The 26,768-nt window shown below is 39.9% G+C and overlaps 1 protein-coding gene across 2 annotated transcripts in view; it reads left to right on the top strand.

The window, feature by feature from the left end:
• The window catches only part of cpne5b (copine Vb), a 121,413-nt gene extending 95,246 nt beyond the window's left edge, over positions 1–26,167 (top strand). For both annotated transcript variants that reach the window (XM_069157319.1, XM_069157311.1), the window contains 11 exons: positions 2,538–2,579; positions 3,558–3,633; positions 4,865–4,918; positions 5,505–5,566; positions 8,525–8,571; positions 10,434–10,615; positions 10,813–10,940; positions 12,258–12,360; positions 16,953–17,010; positions 17,691–17,764; positions 19,006–26,167. In XM_069157319.1, coding sequence (XP_069013420.1) covers positions 2,538–2,579; positions 3,558–3,633; positions 4,865–4,918; positions 5,505–5,566; positions 8,525–8,571; positions 10,434–10,615; positions 10,813–10,940; positions 12,258–12,360; positions 16,953–17,010; positions 17,691–17,764; positions 19,006–19,197 — 1,018 coding nt within the window. In that variant the 3' untranslated portion in view covers positions 19,198–26,167. The remainder of the gene's footprint in view (positions 1–2,537; positions 2,580–3,557; positions 3,634–4,864; positions 4,919–5,504; positions 5,567–8,524; positions 8,572–10,433; positions 10,616–10,812; positions 10,941–12,257; positions 12,361–16,952; positions 17,011–17,690; positions 17,765–19,005) is intronic.
• Positions 26,168–26,768: the final 601 nt, after the last annotated feature.

Genomic DNA, 26,768 nt, shown 5'->3' with positions numbered 1-26,768 from the left:
TGTGCACTGATGCGTATCCGTGGAGGTTTTAACTTACGCATCACTGCACCTCCACTGGCATACACAAAGTGGTGCTTGTTAAACAACAAATGAAAATCCTGGATCTGAATCATTGCCAGCAGCTATTGGTCTCCATATTTTAGTCAGATCAGTTGGTAACCTTTTAAATATCCTGAATAGAAAAACAAAACAGCATCTTCTGACTTTTTTGTCCAGCTACAGGGTGATACAGTGATTAGATAGACTGTCCTTCAAGAGAAAGGATTCAGCTGAATCCTTGGTGATGGAAAGAATCTAATCTTTGAACAAATCTAAGCAGTAGACTCCATTTTGGCCCCACAAGAAGAGAGTGTATTAGAAGGGGAGGAATAAAGGCAAGAAGGATACAGAGGAAACGACAGAAGAGAACAAAAGATAACAGGCGGCAAAGGCAAGAATACTTGCGGTGTTACAGAAGGAAAACCAGAAATCCCATATGTCCAAAGCTTGTTCCAGATGAGTAGGTCAAGAAGAAGAAAATGAGGAAGTCTGAAGAGAAACAAGGGAAGTGGAAGGCGCATCAAAGTATATTCTGCTTAACAATTAGTGTAGGAAACAAAACATTTTCTCCATGTTTCTATCTATACATCCTCCACACCTCCTTTATATTGTGTTTTGTGTAGGTGGTACTTGTGGTATATATTTCAGTGCTTATAGATCATTAAAAACAAAAAAAATAATCAAATCTTCCTCATTAACATGCGAGCCCAGCTGACTCAAAAAAAGTCTATTTTGGTCCCTGGCAACAGATCATGGACAGATCTGTGTAATTGGAGCTGAAGAATCATTCAGTGTCAAACGTAGTCTCCTTTTTTCCCTCAATTATATGGACCTCCATTACTGAAGATGACTCATGTTCATTAAAGATTCCTTAAAATAGTAGCCGAAAACTATCAGTGGCAAATTAGTTTTAAAGTGTATATTGTTCTGAGAGTGCAAGGGCCACTCAAGGATCTGAGCACTCGAGTCCTTTGATATAGCTGGAAGTTACGTTATGGAGATTTAAAATCAAATTATGGCAAATGCTTTGAGCCGGCATGATGACAGGCCCAGGTCTTTAATTGGAGTAACATAGCGTGCACTAAAAAGGAAACACTTTGCATTTGTTTGTGCATATCGACTGGTCAGGGTGAAGGATGACTTCATCCCATCTCTACCTTTTACTTTCGTTCTTTTTTTTTTTTTTCCTCCTGTCTCGTTCTGTATCCATCTTTCATCTGCCCATCGACGCTCTCTTTTTTCCATGTTGGAAGAGAAGCAGCAGGCATCCACCACCTAGGCAACAAGGACATTTTCTCTCAGCTCACAGCCTTGAAGATAACCTCAAAAGAACAAACTGTCACCATGGAACGACAGGGGCCAGGTGGCAGGGAGGAAGTTGGGCTTATATCAGGCATCTTTCAGTTCCACAGTGACAGGAACGATTCTATGATGTACCGCTTGCTTCTATTTTCTTTGGATCTGGGTGGTGTCAGTACTTGTGTAAGATGAAGTGGGGGAAGAGGGGAGACATGGGGGTGGGATCAATGTGACTCAAGAATGAAAGTGCCAAGAAAAGTTTTTTTTCTCTCTGCAGGATGTTGCTCCTCCAGCATTTCTGTAAAATGTTGTCATTGTGGGTTTTTTCTGATGTCCTTTAGCATATTGGAAGTAAACATGTGCTGCAGTTCGCAAGCTTACATTTTTGGAGGGAGCGCTTTATATAAGTTGATTTTTTTTCTCTTTCAAGATGCAGCAAGCTGCTCAGCCTTGGTGTAATGTTAGCAAATATCCCAGTTTTATAGAACCAAGTGACATCCAGTCATTTTGGCATTCATTCAGTACAATTTAAAAACATTTGCTTCTGTTTTCAAGTGTTGCAGAGGAGTGTGATTATGTTTCCTCCAAGTCATGACACTTCAGATTTGCACAATATTCTAAATATTACATGTTGGCCTCAATCCAAATGGGACCCTGGGTCATATGTCCACAGAAGTCATTACTTTGCTTAATTTCTTTCCTCTCTGACAAGATTCTTGCATTAAAAGAAATGCCTTTGCGCGTAGTACTATATGTTAGTACATGCTGCTGAATGTTTAAGTTGCCTTTTGGAGTCCATACGGTGTCGTTGTTATGGTACCAACAACTAGCATGTCGAGACTGAACTCACAACACAAAGCACTTGGCAAAACATGCCACTCACCAGAAGGTTCTTTAGTACTTGTTCTGGAACTTTTGTTCTGATTACACAATCTTCCTCTGCAGATGGAAATTGACCACTTATCAAATTTTCATTTGTATACACTTTTTTGGAGATTTCTCGTCTTAGTTGGCTTAAAAATTGTGAATATTTTCTAATTCTATGACCACTAAGCAAACTCCATATGCTGAGGATGATCACAAAATATGGTTGAGAGCTCCAGAACGAGCCACTGAATGGTCCTTGTGGTAAAACTATTTGTCAGATTTCTTTATAATCTCAACATATTGTCTGTGTGTGTTTTGATGTGTTTCGCCAGAACAATCAAGGTGGAGGTGTATGACTGGGATCGAGATGGCAGGTGAGTGTGATTGCCAAGACATGACATTACTGGTATTAAATTGTGGAAACTTTAGCATAAGAGGTGCACTCAAGACTGTTCGACCACTCTTACTGTTGCGGGCAAACAAAGCGCAGGACAGTGATGTGCACAGAACAGTGGGAAGCAATAACCTTTGACACCATCGGCCTGAAACTTAAGCAGAGAGCGCATCAAATTTTGTGTCAAGTCTTTGGGAAACCAAAGAAAATTGCCTGTTTTCAATGCGCCGAGTGGCCACATTGTCATGTTGGAGAACCCAAGTGCTATCGCAACAAAGTTTAGGTCAAAGGAGTGTTTTCCCTCAGACAACTCACAACATCACAGTAGAACTTGTTGACAGTTTGACCCCGCAGGACAAATTCCTACACTTTTCCACGAACCTCCGTTGGCTCGTTCTATAATCGATTTCCCGGGTTTCACACAAAATTTGATATATGTTCCCTTTTTGACGGCTGTAGTCGTCCTTGCATGTTCCTCCTGTTCACGCCGAGGCATCTACCCTCACACTGCCACACAGTTTTACCTGGCAAAGCCACGGAGTTGATAGCAATATGTTCTTCTCCTCATGTCTATTAATGGTGGCTTGCAGACAGCTGTTAGGTGCATTACCACCACTTTCTGACGGGAGTAACGCATTACAACAAGGCGTCGGTAAAAACAGGAGAAATGAGGAAGAACAAGAGTCACCTATACTAACAGAATTTTTTTTAATATTTTAATGACATCACTAAGCTACGTTTACATGCAACAGAAGCAGCCTCGAAATTTTTTGATCCATCCTCGCAAAGTTACATTCAAATGAAGGACATATAATCTCCGTTGAGCTCATGGTGAACATTTTTACAGAATCCGATCATTTCCTGAAGTTCCTTCTTGTCCCAAACATTTGCCCTGTTATTTGTAAGCTTGTGTTTTTTGTTCTCAATGGAATTTCTCCTCCTTTGTTACTTCTCCCAGCCATGACTTCATTGGGGATTTTACGACCAGCTACCGAGAGCTAGCTCGAGGACAGAGCCAGTTCAATGTGTATGAGGCGAGTAATATTCCAATGTTCTCAGTTGTTGGCTCAGTGGTTGTATGTCAAAATCGTACCACAAAAGAGAACATGTCAATACCTTCATGCCTCTGTGGTTCTGTGGCTTTCACCAAAGGACAAATACCTGTCTTTTAGATGTCAGCTCCATTATACGCTCCTGTTGATTCCTCTCTACCTCCCAGTGAGACTGAAAGGCCCTTTAGTTTTTGCATCAGCAGATTGTTCAGTGTGTCAGACAAATTGCCATCCCCCCCCCCCCCCCCCCCCCCCCCACCATGTTAAATTAGGGGCTGTCACTTTCATGCCTAGCAGCCACAGAGAATTGAGGTAATGAGCTGAGACGTCTTTGGTCTCCAGATTGACATTTCTCTCTTGTTCTGGAAGTGGTAGAATGCTGATAAAGTAAAGCAAACTCCTGCACCTTAAGCCTGTCTCACCCATCGGATTCATTGTAACCTGAGAATCATGTTTTATTGTCTAATTTGCTTCCATTTAAGACCTTGACTGACATGCATTTATTTCTGTATTAAGTGTTCCTAAGTGATCTTACAAGAGCGATGCTTTTTCATAATACCCATCTGTTATTTCATGCAAATGCAGCCTTTCTTCACCTTGCTTCCTGCCTTGATATTTGTGCCATTTGTCATATGGATAAACTCATTGTTCATCCTGCCTACAAACTGGATACATCTGTGAAGGCACACATTCTCCTCATGCCGCCCACATACATGCCTTGATTACATTTGTTTCAGTACAGAATTATATCGTAACGATAAAAGGGTGTTAAAGGGTGTAAAAGGAAGTAAGATAAGGAATGGAAATGTTCCTTGGGTGTGTGTAAAAAGAAATAGTTGCAAGCCAAGAAATTATACAGTTTCAAAATAATGGGCTACCAGTGCAGTATTTTGGTTGGATGCGTATAAAAGGCTGAACGGTTGTGTTGGAGTTTGTTTACAATGTTTACAGCTGAAGAGTCAAGCTTAAAAACATATTTGATTTTAAGTTTGTTAAATAATTGTCTGAATATCTTATTACTGGCAATGCTTCTACACCTATACACATCATGTGACACAATTTGTGTCAATGTAAGTCCGTATCTGTGTATTTGAATAGTACCCATCTTTTATGTAAAATAATTATATATACCAAAATAAGTAGTATTGATTATAAGCTGTTTTAGTCACATGATAGCCAACATTACTTGTACCTGTTGTTGTTTATGTTTTAGGTGATTAATACCAAGAAGAAAATGAAGAAGAAGAAATATGTTAACTCAGGAACAGTGAGTATGCTTCCAGAAAACAAATTTAAATAATTGGAAAAACATAATAAAGAAGCTTTGCTGATTAGGTAGTTCTGACATGTAGCTACATTAAAAGACAGTAAGTCTCTCAAGAGTTATCTGCTAATGGTTGTTATATTACATGTAAAAAAAGAAACCTCAGAATGCTGCAGTGTTGCTTTGGTACTGCAGAAGATTATCATCGCATGTGATGTAATTGGTAAAGAAAAACTGGCAGCATAACAGTATGTAAGTGCGACTAAATTAGGATGAAGATGCAGCAGAACTTGAAGGACATAACTAGTATGAGATCAGAGTGGGCAACACCAGCGGCCAAGTGAGACACCAATTTTCACACATCTTACCTGGCAGTATGAGCATGAACAAGCAATGCATACAAATGCGTTTCATCTTCTCTTCAAACTTGTCCTCTGGCAATGCAAATGAATAAATCAGAAGGCAGCTGGCTCACATTTCTTACTAGAGAGGGCTAAGTACTAAACGAAGTCGTTTTTTTTTTTTGCATTTGGAGAAAAACATCAATACTACTGTGTTTAATCAAATCTCTTCTGGTTTTTAATTTCAGGTGACCCTGCTCTCATTCTCAGTGGAGTCGGAGTTTACATTCTTAGATTACATCAAAGGAGGGTAAGAGGGAATGACCACCAGCCTACTTATGCCTCTTACTTAGCTACCATTAAAGCAGAGAGGCATCGTTCATAACAGATGAATAGGGCAGGAATACTTTAAAAATGTGATTTAAGTCAGAAATTAAGATGTTGTTTTCAATGAGGATGAAATATCCATTTCCTTTGATCTCAAGGTTCACGTGTATTCTTGGACCCTTCATTAACCACAAACCAATTTACTCATTCATAGGACACTAAGCAATTAACAGCATTTATGGTCGCCTATAAAATGTAAGTCTGATTTTTCTCTCCTAATCTAGCTGTTTGCTTTTTAAAAAACTCCAAAGAAAATCATCTGGCATGTTCATATTACACATCATGGTATGAACCTTTGGTAATATACCAGGTTCAAAAGATAGTTTATATTCCTACTAATAGCAATGATGGCCAAAACCACCGTAATGAAATAATAAGAAAAATTACTTTTAAAAACCCATAATCATCCTTATACGCCCTTCTCTTTCATGGAGTGGCACCACTAGTGCAATGTTCCCATGCAACTTCATTAAACTGATTTATAAGTTCAAAGCAGGTGCTGTCTGTAGTATTAAAGTGCCAAAAATATTTGAAATGAGCTGGTTAAAACTTAACTGTCTTCACAGACAAGAGGGCACCAGCACTCTGACCTCAGTTTAGTTTTAGCACTGCAGGTTGACGTGAATATCAAGTCTTTCTCAGGTGAAGTACACCTTTCAGGCAGCCCGGGCTCTGCTTTGATCTCCACTGTCCCATCACAGCGGGGTTCGCCTGTCAGAGGTTTTATGTGCTGTGGCAGACCTGACAAGTGTGACAGATTCTGCTGACAGTTCCTGGCTTTGGCTGATTTATGATACAATAACCTGAAGGTTTAGTGGCCTCACTTCAAAAATATCCTCCCCATCAGTTTGTACCCTCCTTAACATTCCTCCAGCACTTACTGGATGACATACTAGTGGGTTGGTGCAAATGTGGAGCCTCTCACTCTGTTAAAAAATTTATGAAAGTTAGGAAAGTGTGTCACTTAAACTGTCCGAGCTCACAAAACAGGAGAGACGCCACATCTTTTCTACACCAGCTGTTACAGCTTTCATCTTGATGAAAAGTAAAGTGTGAGGGCTTTTACGTCTTATTTAACAACCATTGTAATCATTAAAGGACGTGAATAATTTGACAATCCAAATAGCTCAAAAGCGTTACACCTCAGAATAAAATGTCATTTCAAACTCTGCAGCACAGACACAGTTAGGAGGTGAGGACCGAGAGGACATGGTTGGAATGTAAAGAGAGGGGCCATCTCTGTCTATTGATTACAGTTCGGGGCACTTATATCAGGTTAATGATTTGATCAACATTACTTTTACCAGCCTAGAATTTGAAGTAGGATGAAGTAGTGTTGTAAAAGCTAAAGCAGAGAGAGCATGTGGATGTTAAAAGTTTAGTAGAAGGGCAGCAACAGTTGATATTTTGTTCACATTTGACCACCATGAAAAGCAAAATAGCGGTTGTGTTAGAAAGCACCAGAAAGGAAGACAGGTGGGAAAAAGAAAGAGACGAACCACCACATAACACGACTGCTCATTTGTTGCTGTCAGAAAAAAAATCCCTTTCTTTAATATTGACTTTTAGCTCAAAGGTTCAAACACATACAAACATACAGAGAGTGGATGAGGAACCTATACTAAAGACCTAAAATTCCATTTCCTGTTGAAGATGTACAATTTTCAAACATGCCTCATGCAGAGATAGTAATTCATTGAAAAAGTCCTCGTGAATTAATGAATTGAAGTGTAATTAATGCTGAGGTTAGCGGGGTCAGGCTGTGGCATATTCTCTCTCCCCACCCCAAACCGAAAGGTTAATGTGAATCCTTAACTCATTCATTTTATTATCATTCTTTCACTGTTGTCTGCGGTGACGCTCACAGATAATGAGAGGCTGTCGCTCGGGCCCCCGAAGGCCTCGTCTCATTGTCGTAAATTAGCAAGAAGAGGGGAGTGCTTCATCAGCAGGGAAAATTGGATTATGATTTGCTCTTAAGTGCTCCATCAGTCTAATTGCTTGTTACTCGGCTCGGTGTCTCAGGGGCTCCCCACCACCTCCTGCTTTTTCCTCGTGGAGGTGAAAGTCAGATAAACATGATAAAGAGTAATTACGTATATCTTATTTGACAACACAGTGAATGCACTGTGTGTCTTCAAGAAATCGGTATGGGCAGGGACAATGTTAAACATTGACCTGAAAAATATCATCCCATGATGTATTTTGTAATGTTTCAATGTTTCTTGCCTCTTTTAGGGACAATTTTTTCCATGCCGTGTCACATACTGAATGTGTGCTGTGTGTGAGTTCTTGTAAAACTATCTTTGAGAGGACCCAGTTTCTTTTTAAATGATCAAAGTAAAGACATTTTGACTGGTCTTCATTTTCTCTCTCCCTTTTAAAGGGATTTTTGAGGGTTAAGACTTAGTTCTAGAGTTCAGGTTAAAGTTAGGTCTAGGGTAAAGGTTGGGGGTTAATAAAAGTAGAATACTGGCACTCAGAAAAATATGCAATATGTCTTTTTTCAGCCATAAGCCATCTTCAGCGTTAACAACAAATGTGGAAATGACAGGCTATATGGAGACAAAAGGGGACAAAATGTCCAATCAGCTACGAGGATGCATGACAATGAAGTCCACCTGAGGAGGACCCACCCCTCTGGATGAAGGGAGGCTGGGTTTAGACATTTAGTTGTGATGGTGAGGGAGTTAGGTAATGCATTATGTCAATGAATGTCCTCATAAAGACAGCTGTACAAACGTGTGTGTGTGTGTGTGTGTGTGTGTGTGTGTTTGTTTGTTTGTGACCACTGGAATTTAATGAGGCCTGGCATGTTGTTATTGCTGGCTGGTTTCTGTAGTTGATTTCTCTGATGTCACCCTCTCCATCCCCCTTCTAGGACGCAGATCAATTTCACTGTGGCCATTGATTTCACAGCGTCTAATGGTGAGTGATACCAGCAGCCAAGTGTGTTTGAAGGAGGGGTTAAGAATAGATAGTAGTGCTCTTTGACTGTGGTGTATCCAATATCAGAATCAATCACGCAAACACAAGCCGACAGAGCACGCACACATACTGTACACACAGCATCTCCAAGAAGTGATCGCCTTTTGTGGAAAGTTCTGGCTCCTAAATGCTTTGTCAATGCACTCTAAATGGAGATTATACCAGGAATCTTAGGACAAACGGTGGTGCAGTGGTTAGCACTGTCACCTCACAGCAAAAAAGGTTCCGGGTTCGAATCCGGTCCTGGGCCTTTCTGTGTGGAGTTTGCATGTTCTCCCTGTGCTTGCGTGGGTTCTCTCCGGGTTCTCCGGCTTCCTCCCATCATCCAAAAACATGCACCTCAGGTCAGGTTACCTGGTGCCGCGCTAGTGGCAGCCTGCTGCAGCATCTCCCCCCTGAGAGCCCCCCTGCTGTAGTGAAGAAATTTCCCCTCAGGGATTAATAAAGTGTATAAAATCCAAAAAAAAAAAATCAAACCCAATACAGCAAATGGAGCAAAACCCTCAACTTGACACGTTGACATTAGCATCTGAAAGGACCACACTTAACTCCAATTACACTACTTATGCTATTAATTATGACTGAAAACACCACCCCAAAAGATTTATCTGCAAGGAAGAGCTCTTCAGTGTGAATCACAGTTATTAGTGACAAAATTGAATTTCCCATTTGCACCCCTGACTCCTGAAATTGTCCAATCGTAGTTCAGCAACTATCGGGGGCACAACAGGCCTTTCTGCTGTACCAGAGTCTATGGTAACATTTGCTGTTTACAATGTACTGTTTCTGTATTTCTATGATGTCCACAATGATCGTTAACAGGTGAGGATGCTGCGTTTTTACCTGGAGGCTTTAGCCATGTAGCTTTCATCATTTATCATGATATCATGTATAAAGCATATGCCGTGTATGAGTGCATATATACAACCACTTCTGAAGAGTTGTTTTTTTCCTAAACAAGCCAGCTGGAGACATTTAAAAAGGAGCCACAGATGGTAGTTTTCAACAAACTCAGGGAGGCAACTTTAACTCAAATAGATTGTGAGCTATATTGATTAAGTCCTTCGCGATAGCTGTTGTTTTAACCTGCAAAAGCAACACTAGACAGAAATGAGAAGCCTGCTTTTGTAAACCTCCATCAGATATATGGATCAAAAATAAATATGAATTTTTTTATTTTTTTTTTTGTTAATCTGTAAATGTTATGGTTTTAAACTGCAGATGCCACATGCAAGAATGGAAAGCCTGACATTCAGAGCAGCAATAACTGCCGTATAAACAGTGTGGGGTGCAGCAAACAGTTCATTTCTCTTTACTGCGGTGTTGGCCAAGGTGACGTGAAGTCTGTTGTTCCACTGGAGATAAAATCCCTTGTTTTATAAATTGTGAGAGAGTGCGGCCTGGCCGGTCAAACAGCAGGACTTCCTCCATCAGATAGCGAGTGATCAAATAGGGAGCACTGTGTGGTGTGATATGACAACAACATTTTCTGAAGCACATCCAAAACATCCCAGCTGGGTTGCTGATATTTAACGACAGCAGGTTTCCTCCAACAGTTTGTTAATAAGTTGCCTTTGATTGTGTCACAAATTTGGGAATTAAAAGTTATAATCCATAATCTCTGAGGACTGAACATGAGAGCTCAACCTCAACGTTACATGTAATTTGCGATCAGTTGCCGCAGTAAACACAGCTTCATTTTTGAATGCCAAAAACACACCCAACAACAACATCTTGCATCTAAGAAGTCAGAAGACATCTTATCCACATGACAACCTTGTGATTGATTGACGTGTCAACAGGGAACCCCTCCCAGTCGACCTCGCTTCACTACATGAACCCCTACCAGCTGAACGCCTACGCCATGGCCCTGAAGGCTGTTGGGGAGATCATCCAGGACTACGACAGTGACAAGATGTTCCCCGCTCTGGGCTTTGGAGCCAAACTGCCACCTGATGGGCGAGTGTCGCACGAGTTCCCACTGGTAAATACTCCTCACCCATTTCACCTTCAACTACTCAGTTCAGTTGATTTTTATCGAGGCTGTTTGATGCCTCTTTATTTCCCAATTCCAAAATCAGTACCGTAAATTGTCTTTATTCATTTTATATATTTGTGTGTGACCTTGCAATAAGAAATTATTAGATTGACATATGTTTTTACCGTCTCTATCTTTTCCAGAATGGAAATATGGAAAATCCTTATTGCAACGGCATTGAAGGCATCTTAGAGGCATATCATCAGAGTCTGAAGACAGTGCAGTTGTACGGGCCAACCAACTTTGCTCCTGTGGTGAACCACGTTGCCAGGTGAGAGATCAATAGAGAGAACAGCTTCTACTTTTTCACTCCTACTAAAGTTGTAAAAACATGAAGGTTTCTCTATTATTCAGTGCAAGACCTGTAGAGGTATTTTCACCTTTATTTTACTCCACGAGCCAAACATCCTTCAATTTTTCAAGCTTAGTGATATCAAGCATGTAATAAAAAATACAATTCAATATGCAAGTTTAAATTCTCTATCATGATCCTCTTTGCTTGGCATCAGTGATTTTTGTTTCATCCCTGTAGGTTTTTCTCTCATGGCAATGTTCCCTCATAATTTATATCCGAACACTAGAATTCAATCATAAAAACAGTAAAATCCTGAGAGATTACCTCACAAATTTATTTTAAAAGAATTTATATGCGGGGACTGAAAATCCATGGATTTCTAAAAGACCTACAGACGAGGTGTAAATGATCTGTTCATCATCAACCAGTTTCAAATCAGTTTTTGTGAAACGGCAATGTTTGTATAAAGACTGTGATCATCACTGATCTTCACAACGTTCCAGTTATCACATAAAAATAATTAAAATTCTTACAACTGGCCTCATTCGGATTATATTTCTTTGCCAGTGCATTTCTCACTCTAACAATATCTGTCCTTCAAGACACATTAAACAGGCTGTGATGTGCTTCAATAGAAATTCTGATTGGCTTCCAGCTTTCTAAAGAACGTAGCTAATGGATTAAATAACAAATAGTTGTTTAAATGTACTGACATGTCGCTCACAGTTAACCATACATACAAAACTATAAAAACTGTGACACAACCTGCTAAACTTTTACCGCTCACTGTCATCGTTTCGCTCATCGTCTCATCTGTAGAGCCATATTCAAACAGTTCTCCATCTGATTAAGCCGATGCTCTATTGTTATTAAAAATGTCACTCTGAGTCACACTTTATTAAAACTGTTGCAATGAGCCATTGCTGTAACAACACAAAACCAGCTAGTATTTAGCATTTGAAAAGGTGAACTCCTATCGGAAAATATTTTAACAAAGAGATTAATCTGTGAATCAAACACTGTACGACAGCTTTGTTTAAAACCTGATTGTTTGGTTTGATTCATCGGTGTGTACTCGAGGCATTTTATTGAGTGTTATCTGAATTACAGCAATAACAAAGAATATTTTTATTGAATTTGCATGCGATGAGACTGCATTATAAGTCGTGTACCGTCGTGAATTTATTTTCCACATCAATGTTTAGATAAAACCATGAATAAATCCTCAGGTCAGATTTGTATTAAAAAGATAACATGGCAGCTTCTAATGTTTGTCTGTATCTGTGTATGCAGATATGCAGCTGCAGTGCAGGATGGCTCTCAGTACTTTGTGCTCCTCATCATCACAGACGGTGTCATTTCAGACATGGCCCAGACCAAAGAGGCCATTGTAAATGTAAGAATGGAAAGAGGACAGGTGGGTGGGTGGGGGCGGGGTGGTGCACTGTGTGGATAGTTTGCAGAATTCAAGTTACAGTGATGGAAAACTGAGAAAAGTAGATGACTGAGGTAAGTGAAGAGGTAGTGTTTGGTGAATGGTGGGTAAAGGGGTAATTCATTATTTTAAATTGCTGTTTCTTCACTGTGTTAACAAACTTAATTATTCATTCACTCTTTTTAGCCCTAATAAAAAATAACTAACTGCATCTCTGATTAGCTCTAGCATTCCCTCAGTCAATAATATGTAGCCCAGATGTTTTTCGTGGTTGTCACTCCAGTCCATTCACAGCAGGAGCCATGAGACAGTAGCAGTTGTTCTGCAATATGTGCAGCAAAAGGACTGAAATGATGGATTTAGGTACCTGACATTTTTGTGCTGTAATTGCTTGGTAAAAACCTTTTAGATTGCACAGAGAACTATCAAGACCAATATACAGACTAATCAATTCCTACCAGAGCACAATTCATAAATACGGCATTTGAAAAGACTTCCTTCCTTAATAAATTGTGATTTATTCCTCAGAGCTCTCCCCAAATGTGTTCTCCTATTTATCACAGCCATAAATAGCACGTGCCTTCCTTTTCCTTTCCTTTGGTCTCTTCCTCTTTTCTCCTCCTCCTCTTCCTCCTCCTCCTCCTCCTCAGCCCGCCGCAGGCTCAGAACACCCAGCAGACTGGATTTAAAGGGAATTTGCGACTGTTAGTCAAAACATTAGAACAGCCACACCTTCCTTTTAAGATCTTGCCTGCTGCTCTATCTCACTGCCTCCACTCTTCTGGTCTACTGATGCTTGCCGCTTCCACTGCTCCCCTTTTAACTCTCCATGGATCCTTGGCGAAGGAGGACACAGTGCTGAGGATATACAAGTCTTTCTTACACTTATTCATGCTGTATCTTCAAGGAAGACCTAACTAACAGAGAGAGACGAGAGCCTGAGTGGAAATAACTCTGCATGAACATCTGGAGAGTGATTCTGCTTATGCAGGTGTTTGATCAGTGTGTGGACATGTGGCAGGACAGTTTGTGAGTGTCCATGCAGCGAAACAGAGGGGGGCTATTAGTCACTACAGAAATCCACCTGTCAATCACTCAGAAATCCTCTCCTCCACTCACAGCCTGGGTCCCTCTGCGGCCTCATTTTCTTCCTCTCCCTTGCTCAGAAATGAAAAACAAAGACTTTTTCTGTCTCTCTCCATCTTTTTCCAACTCGAAGATCTGAATCTCGTTGTGTTCCACTGCTCCCTCTGTATTTCTGTCACCACATTCAGTCCGTAACAGAATCCTCTGCTGCATTTGATTTGTTTCCTTTCTCATCTTCTGCTTGTTATCTGTCAGAGCTTTGTGCTTCAGTTCTTTGTCAGTGCAGGGACTGACAAAAGCATTTCATTTCCAAACCATTTTACTTCCATTCACTTTGTATTGGTTGCAGGACTTGTGGTGTGAGACTCGGTAATGGGAAACCTGCTGATGTGAAACCAAGTTCAAAGTGCAGAGAACAAGAAACCTTGAAAGAGAACTACATTTATGTAGATATTGGTGTCGTTCGTGCATCAGTAATCCATTTCATTTTACAGACAGGATCTGGGTTGTTGCTGCAGTGGGCTTAATCAGAAGCAGCACCAGTGACTGCAGGGTCTCTATAGCACACCATGTACCATCTATATGGTCCATTGCTCTCTGCTTGATTCCTCCAGGGTCCAAACTCCAGTGGTAATAGTTGTTGTGCAAGTCATCAGTGTCCCGCATTCTACTTTGCATGTAATGGAGTTAAGCATATTATACATTAATCAACTGTTCACTATGCCCTGTAGAACTGTTTGTTCTGGCATTAGTTATATGTAGTTTGCAATAACAACAGAGGCAGATTGATCACTCAATGTTCTGAATAATTTTTAGACAGATAGGTCGTTGATTGCTTCTCATTTCCAGCCTCCATAATTATTTCTAGCAGCAAAGGACGACTGTTGCTGGCAGATTTTATCAGTTGTAGTCAGCTAGAAAATGAAAGGAAAAAACAAGGCAGTGTAGGTCTTTATCAACTGCATACCTCCAATTCATTCACATTTTATAAGTGCTCGAAGAGACAAAGATCTCTGAAGCGCACGTCACACAAGAGAGCCAATAAAAACAAATGGAATGGTCCAAGTTTACTTTGAAGGTGTATTGATTGATTGACAACATCAACTCTAAGCCTCGTTTTGATCCACTACTGTTTGCCCTGTTAAACTCACTGCATTACATGTGTTTACAAACTCAACACTTCCTGTATCTGCTTCAGATTAAAAGTCCTTGTAGCTTTTCAGTTGACAGAAACCCTTCATTCCTTAACAGGGCTTTTATTGTGAAACATTTGCAATGGTTAGAAACGTGTGCATTTCTCTACGTCAACAAATAGCACTACAATTGTCTGTCAGCATTAACAGACAGTTATAAAAGTTGACTGCTGGATATCAGGGTATCTAAATTTGGCTGGAAAATATATAAGACAAAGGAAGTATTTGATTTTTAAACCTCTAACGCAACCTATGAAAGATGGTCTCATAACTCAGGAGACCACTGAGTGTGGACAGAACAGGCAATTCCCCCAAACACAAACTCAAATGTCTGACCACAAGACTGCACACCAATCAAAGCATGCACATGCAGGACATTAAGCACATACACACAGAGGGAGTTGTAGGTGTAATGAATGTTGATTGACAGTTTGTTTTGTTCTTTCATGAGACTGGAGCGTTCCTGCTAGAAAGAGTGACAGGAGGATGGAGAAAGTGGGGCATGGTGGATTGCCAGGTTATTTTTGGTGGCATTTGATGTTCTCGTGTGTCTGTGTGTGTGTGTGTGTGTGTGTGTGTGTGTGTGTGTGTGTGTGTGAGAAAGAGATGACGGGCACTAACAGGAGTGGTGTTGAGCACTGATGATGTGATGCGGCTGAGGTAGTGTTGTCAAGAATATCATTATCGGGGGAAAAAATCTGATATTATTTTGATATTATTTTAAGGCCTGTTGCCCACCCCCAAGTCCTTGGAATATCAATTTATGCAGGACATGTTTTTTTTCCTCAAAAACTTTAGGTAAAAAAAGGAAATACATTTCTATTACACATTACAGTACAAGTCTTTTGTTTTTCATGCAGTTTAGAGGGGGAGAATAACCCAGGTTGTTTTCTGTGGCTACAAGCAATAGATGTTCCTTGAACACCTCACGAGAGTCATTAATAGTCGCTACACTTTACCAATGTTGCCTAATCGCCTCACATGCTATCAGTAGATGCTAGCTGCGCACAGAGAAGTCTCTTGTAAATGCAGTGAACGCAACTCCGATACGTGGCCAAAAACTAGTTGCAGTTGCCAATTAAGTAGCAGACACACACACCCACGGAGGATTGTTAAATTACAGCATTTAATAAACAAGCAATTTGATCATTAATAAGATATAGGGACCGTATCATCATATTGCAATTTAATCAAATGTCAATAAATTATGATATTAAAATATTTCCCAGGCTTTTATGTTGCACAAATATTGGTAACATTTGCTGTTTCTTTTCATTAATGTTTAATTAGTTTTGCCTTTATTCAAAGACAGTAATCACCACATTAAGGAGACTGGCAGCAGTGGTATCTGACTTGAGGTATGGCTTGGGAGTGGCTGGGTGGGTGAAAGAGGATGGTTGCTGTGGTGACCGAAGTTGGCACTTCCTCCCTCTCCCTCCTCTCCTGGCTCATAAATGCAGTCATCCAACCACAACCAAGTAAGACCTTATCAAGTTGTGTGCCATTAAATTTGTCACTTTCTTTGCCCTTCGCTGTGGATGAATGTTTCCCTTTAGCCTCAACCAGCTTCTCATAATTTTCATGTCAACACACTTTTCTTTTTGAAGGTCAGAAATCTAATCCATCCAGGCTGTGAATTTGGAGATAAATTCCATCATATCTTTGTGGAAAAAAAAAGAGTTTATGTGAGAAAGCAACTATGGTTAGATCAGAGTTTTTTCAAAACAGCGTCAGTGCCGATATTACTGACCAACTGGCCCAGCATATCTGGAGATGCTGTTAGTGTTGTCAGTGAGTTGTATCTCTCCTCCTAGCCTGATAACAAGGATTCAGTGGGCGAGTGTCATCCCCAGATAAGAGCCGGGGAGCATTCATATGACAGAAAGTTCGATTCAGGTACATAAAATATATGTGATAAGGAAAAGCAGACGACCAAGTGAAGCATCTTACTACATTACCTTCTCCCTCTGACTTTATGTCTCTAACTCCCCCTCCTTTTTTCTGTCATGAGGTTGTTTCATACTTGAAGGTCATTCAGCTAGTGAAATGGTGACACAGGACATTAGTGTGGTTGTAATCTATGTGGGTGACCACGTAACTGCAATAATGTCATAATATCACAGTAATGAGCAGTACAGGTCAGCGGTGATGAATACAAGCTGCACTTTCTTGTTCAATGAAAGAAATGTGGACGTGTGCATGATGTCTGTTAAATAAAAGCAAAACCACAAATTTTATTTTTTTATTACCTGTTCTTATTTGATGTCTTTCCAGGGTGCCAAGCTTCCTATGTCCATCATCATTGTTGGAGTGGGTCAGGCTGAGTTTGACGGTAAGGTACCTTTAATTTTTAAATTGCAGCATTAATGTATTTATCCCACTAATTTCATACAGCAGGCACACACAAGATGTAATGTGGTGGTGTTATACTCTGAATTTTGTTTGTATTTCATCATCTACACTAATCAAGTCAGTTAAACAGATTAAAAAAGTACTAAAACATTATTAACATTTTTATTTTAAAACAACTCACAGTGTTTCACAGTTACAGCCAGTGCTACAACCTCTCTGGTACTAATTCCAGAGGAAAATTACAGTACAAACCCATCTAGGTCAGCAGAGAAGAGAATGTGTAGGTGGATGCAGGCATAATTGTAGAAGAAAAGACGAAGGTTAATTGCTGGGTTTGCAGTGTTTAGTGCTGATGATTCTCGTTTGCACAAAGTCTATAATAAAGGACTTATTACTTGATTAGACATGCAATAAAGACAGATTACAGCTGTAGAGCTTAACATCCTGTTTTCTTCACTAATGCAAAAGAAATGCATTATTACCACGTGTGATTACTAAACCTTCACATGAGTGTATCATCCTTCTCTGTCATTAAGCCAACACATCTTTAATGAGTCCTCACTGTGTGTGTGTGTGTGTGTGTGTGTGTGTGTGTGTGTGTGTGTGTGTGTGTGTGTGTGTGTGTGTGTACATGTATGTGTGTGAACTTGTATCTTGCAGCGATGGTGGAACTGGATGGTGATGACATCAGGATCTCGTCCCGAGGGAAACTGGCAGAGAGAGACATTGTTCAGGTGACTGCCCTTTACCATGAAAGAGACTATGACTGTGTTTACAGCAGACAGGGAGACCAGAAACAGGAAAACAAGAGCGGAAATGTCCACATCCATCATATCCAGATAATTAGCTGCATCAAAATAAGCGCTCTTACTTTCCACAGCCAGGCTACCAGGAACCGACGGTAAAGACAATAACTTCCATGAGAACAAAGAAAAATCACAGAGAAATACAGTACAAAGATTGGGCATTTCCTCCCTGTTGTCCAAAAGTTGATGTGCCACTCCTAGCTCAGGCACCATCATGTTTTTTGTCGCATTTCCGTCAGTATCAGGTAAATAAGTTCAACAAATACCTATGTAAAAAATAAGCTAGAAAAATGTGATTCTCATTTTCAAGGACCAAGGACATCTTCGTTATCCCTGAGGGACAAATTATTGTACAGTTAGCAGCAACATGGTCTTTGGCCTCCAGGCATCAATCAAATTTAGAGGCAACAGCACATCCATATTCTATATTTAGCATCTTACAGTCATACTGTTGTTTAATATGTGCTGGCACATATGAAACACCATCTCTTATCACTGGCAGATGAGGACATCAGTGTGGTTGTCCTGAATTCCCATGGATACAATGACGGGAAAAGTTGAATATTATGTGGTACTCTTGGAAACCTTATGTCTTTTATTCACACAGTTATCCAGCTGTTTCAACTAAATCATCATCTGCCCGATCCCAGATGTTTTACACAGTATTGACAGCAATGGCTGTATTGTACCTGATCAGTGGATGAGATGCATGACCACTTCGACAAAGCTATTCCCCGGGGGATACCTTGATGTGCTACAAATAAGAGCTAAATCTGAAGTACTTTCTCGACTCTAACAGGAAAACATGACTTTTCACTGAAGCTCATAGATTTCCTCTCACTCCTGAGAGAAGCCAGAGCACAGGATTAGAGAGGGATGAGCATCCTAAAGCTGGCAGGATCCTGCAAGTGTTGACTAACATGGGGCTTAAACATGAGCTTCCAAGATTTCTACATTCCTCACACTACCCTGCTCCCAAAACCTACATGTGCACATTGTCAAAAAGTATTGTTAGCTTTTCTTCAATCACAGCAGTAGTCTAAAAACTCCTGAATGGCATTATGTTAGACAGCCAAAACCAGATTTAGTCAAGAAAAATTCAACTATTTTTTATCCATATGAGAATTGAGTTCCTGTCGCATGCAATAATTTGTACGTCTTTCCCTCAGTTCGTTCCCTTCAGAGATTATATGGATCGGACAGGAAACCACGTGCTAAGCATGGCACGGCTGGCTAAGGACGTGCTAGCAGAGATCCCCGACCAGTTCATCTCTTACATGAAGAGCCGGGGGATCAAACCCAACCCGGCGCCGCCTCCCTACACGCCACCAGGACTCACACACCACCACACTCAGATCTGAGGCCCCCCCCTACCCCCTGCCCACACCCTGCCCCTCTTAGCTTTTCACTGAGGACTGACAGCATGCAGCAGCCACTCAGAGTCCAGAGGGAACTCTCCACCTCCTGGTGCAAATAGGAGATGGCGCACCAGGAAACGGGTGTTGAAATTTGTGCCGTACCCTCCCGGTGACTACTGGAGCAGTATTTTGTTTTTCTGTTCTTCTGTGATAAATTCCTTTGGTCAGTTTCTCTTGAAGAGAGACTACAAACTTTTCAGGACTAAATGGTGAAAGCCTTTTAGGCGGTGACTGTTTCACGTCTAATTTGACAGCAGGTTGGTTTAAAATAGGTCATGTTGTGGTTAAAACTTGTGCCTGTCTGTGGTTGTTTCTCTAAATGTATCAGGACATGTGAACTTTGACCTAAGCCTTGCTAGTCACTCATTGGTGTGGCCTAATACAACGATATTTTTTAGGCACCTTTTTCCTTCTGGAATAAGTTTTTATATTTGGGGATTATCTCCGTATCTGATAATGCAACGTTTATGAGAGAGGAAAAACTACAAGAGTGTAGTTTATAGTTTATTATGTTGCACATTAATCAAGCCTTTCATACCATGACATGTCACCTCCTGTCATCTTTATCAAGTAAATATTTATAAGAGCATGCTGATGATTTCATTCCCATATCCCAGTATTTATTCTCAAATGTTATTCAGAAAGGCATGGACATTTGATAGAGGTGTTTTTAATAACCTAAACGTTATCCACTTCAATGTGCTCACCAATTATCATGTAGCAATTACAAACAAAAAGCATAAACTGTATAAGTGCAAGAATTTCAATGATCCTACCAGGCTAATCAGTTTAATCCTTCTGACTGCTGTTCTTAATTGTTTTTGAAAACGGAACTCAATTTATTCATGCATATCGAATGTTTTTGCCCTGCAGCTATAAATCAAACATTGTTGGTTAAAGGGGAATCTAATGTTACTGTTCAGTACAGATACATTTCCATCAAAGAGAATGTTGCACAGAAGGAGCATTAACTAATTTATTGTAATTGCTTTCCACCTTTTGACCCTTTAATCTATTTATAATTCACTTGTTAAATGATTTTGAAACACAATAAGTAAGAAATACACATAAATAAAACACAGACGATGTAAAAGGGAAAGAAAAAGGACACGCAACACAAAAAACATGTAATAGCGCTGTCCAAGGCTAAATAAGCAACCAGAGAAACAGTCCTGGAGGCCCACAGGTTCACTAACCAGTCATTTCTTTAATTGCAGTTGTGTGGTAATGAAAAAAGGTATTTTGTCAAAAATAATACCTTATACCAGTTGATATTTTTCTACTGACTGACACATAACGAACATTCAAGCAGCCAGGTGGCCATGTTTGGGCCCAATGGCAGGTTATTCCTCCTGATCCTCTCTCTAAAATCCAGTTCAAAACAAAGATTCACGACAAGATAAAACTGTTTTAGGATGTTTCAGGAACAAGTTGCAGCAGTGTGAACTGGCTTTACTCCAACCAGCGGATGGTGTCACCTGCGACTCAGCTTGTTAAGTAACAGGTTGGCAGTGTTCGCACACAAGGCAGGATAGTTATTGTTTTATCTGGCCCAAGTCCTTTACACAAAGGAACTGCTACTGCTCCAGAATAAGATGGCAAGAATTGACAAGACAGAGGAGACGAGGGTGCTGATGGTTCTCAAAGTCTAAACAATGAGGGATGCAGCTGTTAGAGCTCTGGCCAGGAGACATGAACATCCTCACCAGATTCAGGTTAGATGCAAGATTTTCTGAAGTTAGGGATCCAAGTTTGTCCACGAATAAATTAATAAACTTATTGCAGTTTGATTTCACTTACAGTCAGACCTGTCAGTCGCAGAACCCACAGAGAGGACAAAAGAGGAGGGAACAGAGAGGTGAAATTAGCCCGACTGCCAGCTGCAGTCACTCTCACACAGTGCTGAAATGAAACCACCGCATAGAAATGTATTGAATAACAGTGTTTTGTTGAGGGGAGGTCTCATTGGGGGGGTAGTTCCAAGACAATGGGAGGGGAAACACTGTGAGATCTCCTGTGTCAAGTTCACAGCATAAACTTGCATAAGCTGTCTGAGTATTCCATTGAAGCCCTCATGGAAGGCGCTAAATTCTTGACCCTATCGCTTTCTTGAATGTTTTTGACTTTTCATACCTACTAAAAAATGCAGCTGTTGCAATTAACTCATTATCAGTAATCTCATTCAGTTAAAACCAAAGTGAAGAGAGTTGCTGCTATGGAGATGTTACACCTTCCCGTCTAGTGGCTCTGGCAGGTTTCAGAAGGTTGCAGACTGGGGAATTGCGAGTAATTGCAAGTTTCAGATAATTTGGTTGTGAATCTTTGGTCTGAACTGGCCTTAACACACCACGTCTGCAACGCAGAGCCTTCGACTGGCAGTGGAGATCTGTGAGCCCCGCAGTGGTCACGCATCAGCACCCACATAAACTCCATCATCATAAACTCCTCCGTAGAGATTTTAATTTAATATAGATAGTAGCAGATAGCTCAGTTTAACTTGAGGCTCTTCTCTAGATACTCGCGTTTTATGGTCATTACATTTAGTACAAAAGTATTTCTTTCATGAGAGCAAAACGCATTAACAATCTGTCTACACCACAGCAGAATAAGGAATCCTCTTGAGTTAATTTTGTTTTAGTTTGGCTTTCTGTTCCCTCTTACCATCTGTGACATTAGTTTAATGTGGAGAAATAAAAACACACTGGCTTCCACGTAGCAAATCTAATTTTACAGCATCAGTAACAAAGCTTGTAATGTGAGATGCCTCCTTGCACAACGATGCAACAATGATCACTGACAGTCCTGAGATGTGTTGCTTTATGAAAACGAAAGTGGGATTAAATTGCTCATAATAAGTAGAAGAACATTTTAAATCAAAGTAAATATTATGGGGTCTGTTTTCAAATCCCAATGTATTTATGCTTACAATGTTGCTTTCTATACATTATTTACATCAATAACCCCTCTACTTTAGGATTTCTTCTTAAAGGGAGAGGACACCCGAAATGTATACAAATCACACAGGAAGGCTAAAATTAAAATCATTCATAAACATGCTACATAAAGACGTATTCCCACAGGATGCAGAAGCCTGATTTTCCACTTTTAGTTCAATACATTTTTAGCTACGCTAGTTTGGTGGTTTTAGAAATGGCGATGTTGGTCATTCCAACACTCAACACTAAAATATCTTAACTTTTGGACAGATTTTTGCTAAATCTTACATTTCAGACATACGTGAAATTTACATTTCCTGCGGCATCATTATCAGGTCCAACATCATATTTGTCCAAGGCTGTAATTTAAGACCAATTGCCTACAAATTTGTGGGTATTTGGATTTTCCCATTCTCATCAGCCTCAGCTTTATTGGTTGGACCGCAATAGCGGGCCATCCCCATTAACATAAACGTCTGTCACTGACTGATTGACTGAGTGATAAATTTACACCATTAGTTAGCCAAACGCCCTCATTTCCAATGAATAGCCCATCATGACCCAGCCATATACCAGGTTTTGACCGGGTCTTGTTTTATGTTCAGTACTAATTCGCTAACGTTAGCAAGCAAACAGCTAAAGTAAGATGGTGAACATCGGGAGCACTATCTGCTAAACATAGGCCACACACATCAGTGTCATTGTGAGCCTTTTGTGCATAAAGGCTTCACAGTGTCACAAGCATGACTGTAGACTCCTAGTTGTGTTTATTTCCTTTTGTTGAGTCTTTATAGACATAGACTGCTTCTTAAATCCTATTTCTACCCCCCCCCCCCCTTTGATACTCTCACTGCAGCCATTGTACTTCTCTCAGTGTAATTATTTTTGTTGAACTGGGTTTTGTTTCCTTGTTTAAAGGAGAGACTAAACGCCTGTGCTGGGCCTGCATACCCAGGCCGCGCATCCATGATTGGTTGTGGGAAAGTTAAGATGAGGTTTAGGATTTAGGGTTAGGTGTCAGCTGCGAGAGTGACACAACCAATCACAGCAGTGTGGAGTTTTTAGCATGCAGGCACAGCTCGGCGAGGGCATTTAGTCCATCCCTCCCTAGCTTGGCCTTCACGTTACCCTCGTTGGAGGTCAGAGTACAAAAAACGCGAAAACAATCCTAAAATGAGTACAACAGTAAAAGGGGTCGAAACCAAGGAAGAGGCAAAATTCACCTTAGCTGAAACGGTTCAATTTAAATGTCTAATGTAGCAAACTAAAGGCCTTAATGATGTGAAAGGCAGTCACTCCATCTCATTTAGTCCTGCACTGAGAAGCAGCTCAGGTGCATAAGTATGGCTCTTGGGTGGAAGAGAGAAAATTTGTTAATAGCGGTCAAAATATAACAGCTGGTTTGCATATAGATCCCATGAACATTTTATCTTCAAGAGGAGTGTTTATCATATCTGTTTGATATATTTTTTTGAATATTAATGTATTAAAGAAATATATTTATTTATTTTTGAAGTTTATAATATAAGCCACCGCTCCTGTCATCCATATCCTTCATGATCTGATTTATTACTAGGATATTCAACAGCATGTATTTTGGGGATACAATAAGAGTTACACAGTGCAAACATCTGTATGAATTTAATATAAAATATAAAAACGGACCAAGCATTACCAGACTACATCCATTTCTGTGCCAAACATGGCAGTAACAGTGGACTGTATGCTATTTCTTCTCTCTTGTGCCTGGTACTTCAAACATTTCTTGTCACAACAGTGAATACAAAAACTGTAGCTAATTTGCATGTTACAGTTAACATGTTTTTATTTATTGAATTTTTTTTGTCTAATCCCACAGTTTATTATTGTTGTTTGTATCTTGAGTTTTCTGATTCGCATGATTCCCTACTTTCTGTTAAAAATGTTTTTTATTGTACATGGTTATAGTCATATGGTGGGTTGTGAAATGCTTTGTATTGGATTGCCTTAAATGAAAATTAATTAAAAAACAACTACTTTTATAAAAGTTTTTGGAGAATACTTTGATTTCAGTTGTCAGTGATGCAGCAAAGCAGTGCATTGGCAACGAGAAACCACAAAAATACGCCTCCTGCTACCTCAGACATGACACACACGACCCAGGAATTACATGAGTGACATTTCGCAAGTCACAAAAATGTGTTGATCCAATCTGTCATTCTCTCCAAAATATAGTGGATCCTTCCGTGGGCCACGCCACAACCTCTCACTAGGTTTCATGAAAACCTGACTGGCAGTCTTTCTGTAATCCAGTTGACAAACAGATAAAGTATCAAACAAACCGAAAGCTCCTTCGTGGGGGTTATAATGCAATTGATGTCTCAACTGAAATATGCAAAAGAAAAAGTTTTATCAAGCAACAAGTTAGCCTTTGTGGCTCACTCACTTTTTTGCATGATACATTCCTACGAGGTGATTTAGCCTCTAAAGCTTGCAGTAACTAAACCTGCATAAACTTTTTTATATTTGGATGAATTTCAGTCTTTCCAGGGAGAAAGGTTTTGCATAATTTGGGCAAAATGTCAGCTCATTAACCATCCAACAGAACAAATATTTATAAAACATCCAACCATCCAATTTTCACAAGACTTCAGTACTTCACTGGGCTTTGCTGTCCACCTTTCAAGAAGAATTTATGATCTGTAGTAAGTATATAGTTTCTGGGTCAAGAAGAAATATAACAAGGTAGAGAAAAAAAGTAATTTCCAAAAGTTTTTGAATGTACTTTTGCATAAATTACTGCAACATATTCATCCAGGGTGAGAAAATAATTCAGATAAGCGGACACTAATGATCACAAAAGGTTATTCAAATAATGGTTAGATAAAAAAAAAGACTCTTCTGTGATATGAAATTATTTTTGTTACGTGTTGTGCCCTTTGCTGCAATGCTTCCGCCTGTCAGAAAGACTGTACACAATACAATTTGTATTGTTGCAAAAAAACAACCTCTATTTAAAAAAAGTAAAAGACTGTCAAACTTTCAGAACCAAAGAAAAACATAATGCCAACAAATGACATGCAGCATAAAGGAATAAATTCAACCTAAATGTGTATCTGCAAAACATACATTGCAAGTGGTCTTCAATATATATGGTTTGTAAGTAACATCCAGGGAAGATGGTGGTCACAGATAGGAGTGTTTAAAGAAATAGTTAGACGTTTGTGGAAAAATAATCTTATTCCTTATATCTTGCTGAGTTAGAAGAGAAGCACAATAGCCCGTGGCTGGTTTTATCAGTTCATTACAAAGACCGGACACAGCAGGAAACACTGAGCTCGGCTCTGTCTCGAGTCAAATAAATGGCATTTGGCACTAAAAGTTACAAATATTTATATCTTGTTTAGATAAAAGAATAAAACACATGCAGAGCTAAAACTGTGGTTTCATGTGCCCGGATATTTCTCAGTCGAACACAGTCCTATTCTGGAGTCTGCGCTGGTTGCCTGGCAACCTCATGGTGACTACGAGACTTCAGCCATTAAGACATACGTGAAATAAAATCCTCCAGTAATAGAAACGGTTCAAACTATTTATCAAACACCAGTGGATTAATCAGAATAAGCTTGCAGAAATGTGACATCTTCAACACGGTCGACTAATTAATGCCACCAAACGATTGTTAGCCAATTTCATATTGAATTTGTAAAAAACACTCCTTAAAAGATCCAGAACCGCTGCTTTAAGGTAAATGCTTTAACAAATATATCCGACAGGGGGACACACACACCATTTATGCTGCAACATCACAGTCTTACAATCCTAATAAACATTGTCAAGTTTGAATTGAGTGTTTTGTACCTCCTATGACTATAACAACGCCTTCTGTCTCTGTGTGTGTGTATATGTGCATGTGTGTGTGTGTGTCTATTAAAAGTGCTAGCAATAAATACAGATAAGCTTAAGTTATTGCCACAAGGTGTCTGAGTAAAACAGAATTTTTATATTCAAGGGCTGAAATAAAAAGGTATAATTTAAAAAGAAAAAAAAAAAACCAAAAAACAGCCATGAACTTACAACAATCACTAAGAATCTCACACTCCAAATTATCATCAAAGCACCTCCTGAAGTCAAATTCTGCTAAAAGGTTTTTCCCCACATACTCCACTCAACTAAAGTGCTTCACAGAAATCAACACCTCTGATTATTTGCCCCATTTATTTGAGTTCACCCAGACTCGCTCTGTGCACTTTCTGTGTTGTGTAAATCATTAAACAACACTTGGTCTTTGGCACACGGCAGCGGGCTGGCCTTTAACCTTTCTGTGGGAGTTTTACGGTCACACATCGAGGCTGCTGCTGTGCCTCCCGTCTCACACCAATGAGACGATGATGTCGGAAGCAGCTGGGTTGTTAACAATAGTCTGATCACTGCCAAAAAATCAGATATGACTTGGCAGTCACGGGAGTCTTCGACTGACGGCCTAATATCACAGATGTTCAGCTGAATTAAGCCCAGTTCTTTGAGCCCAAACACACTCTCAGCAGCCAAAACCTCACAAGTGTAAACCTACTCGGAAATGTCAGCCCACAAATGTCT

The sequence above is a fragment of the Embiotoca jacksoni genome, unplaced genomic scaffold (assembly GCF_022577435.1).
Source record: "Embiotoca jacksoni isolate LCO1_2020_lvr unplaced genomic scaffold, fEmbJac1.0.p SCAF_1, whole genome shotgun sequence".
NCBI lineage: Eukaryota > Metazoa > Chordata > Actinopteri > Embiotocidae > Embiotoca > Embiotoca jacksoni.
The sequence above is the reverse complement of the archived record's forward strand: the minus strand, read 5'-3'. Positions and strand labels throughout refer to the sequence as shown.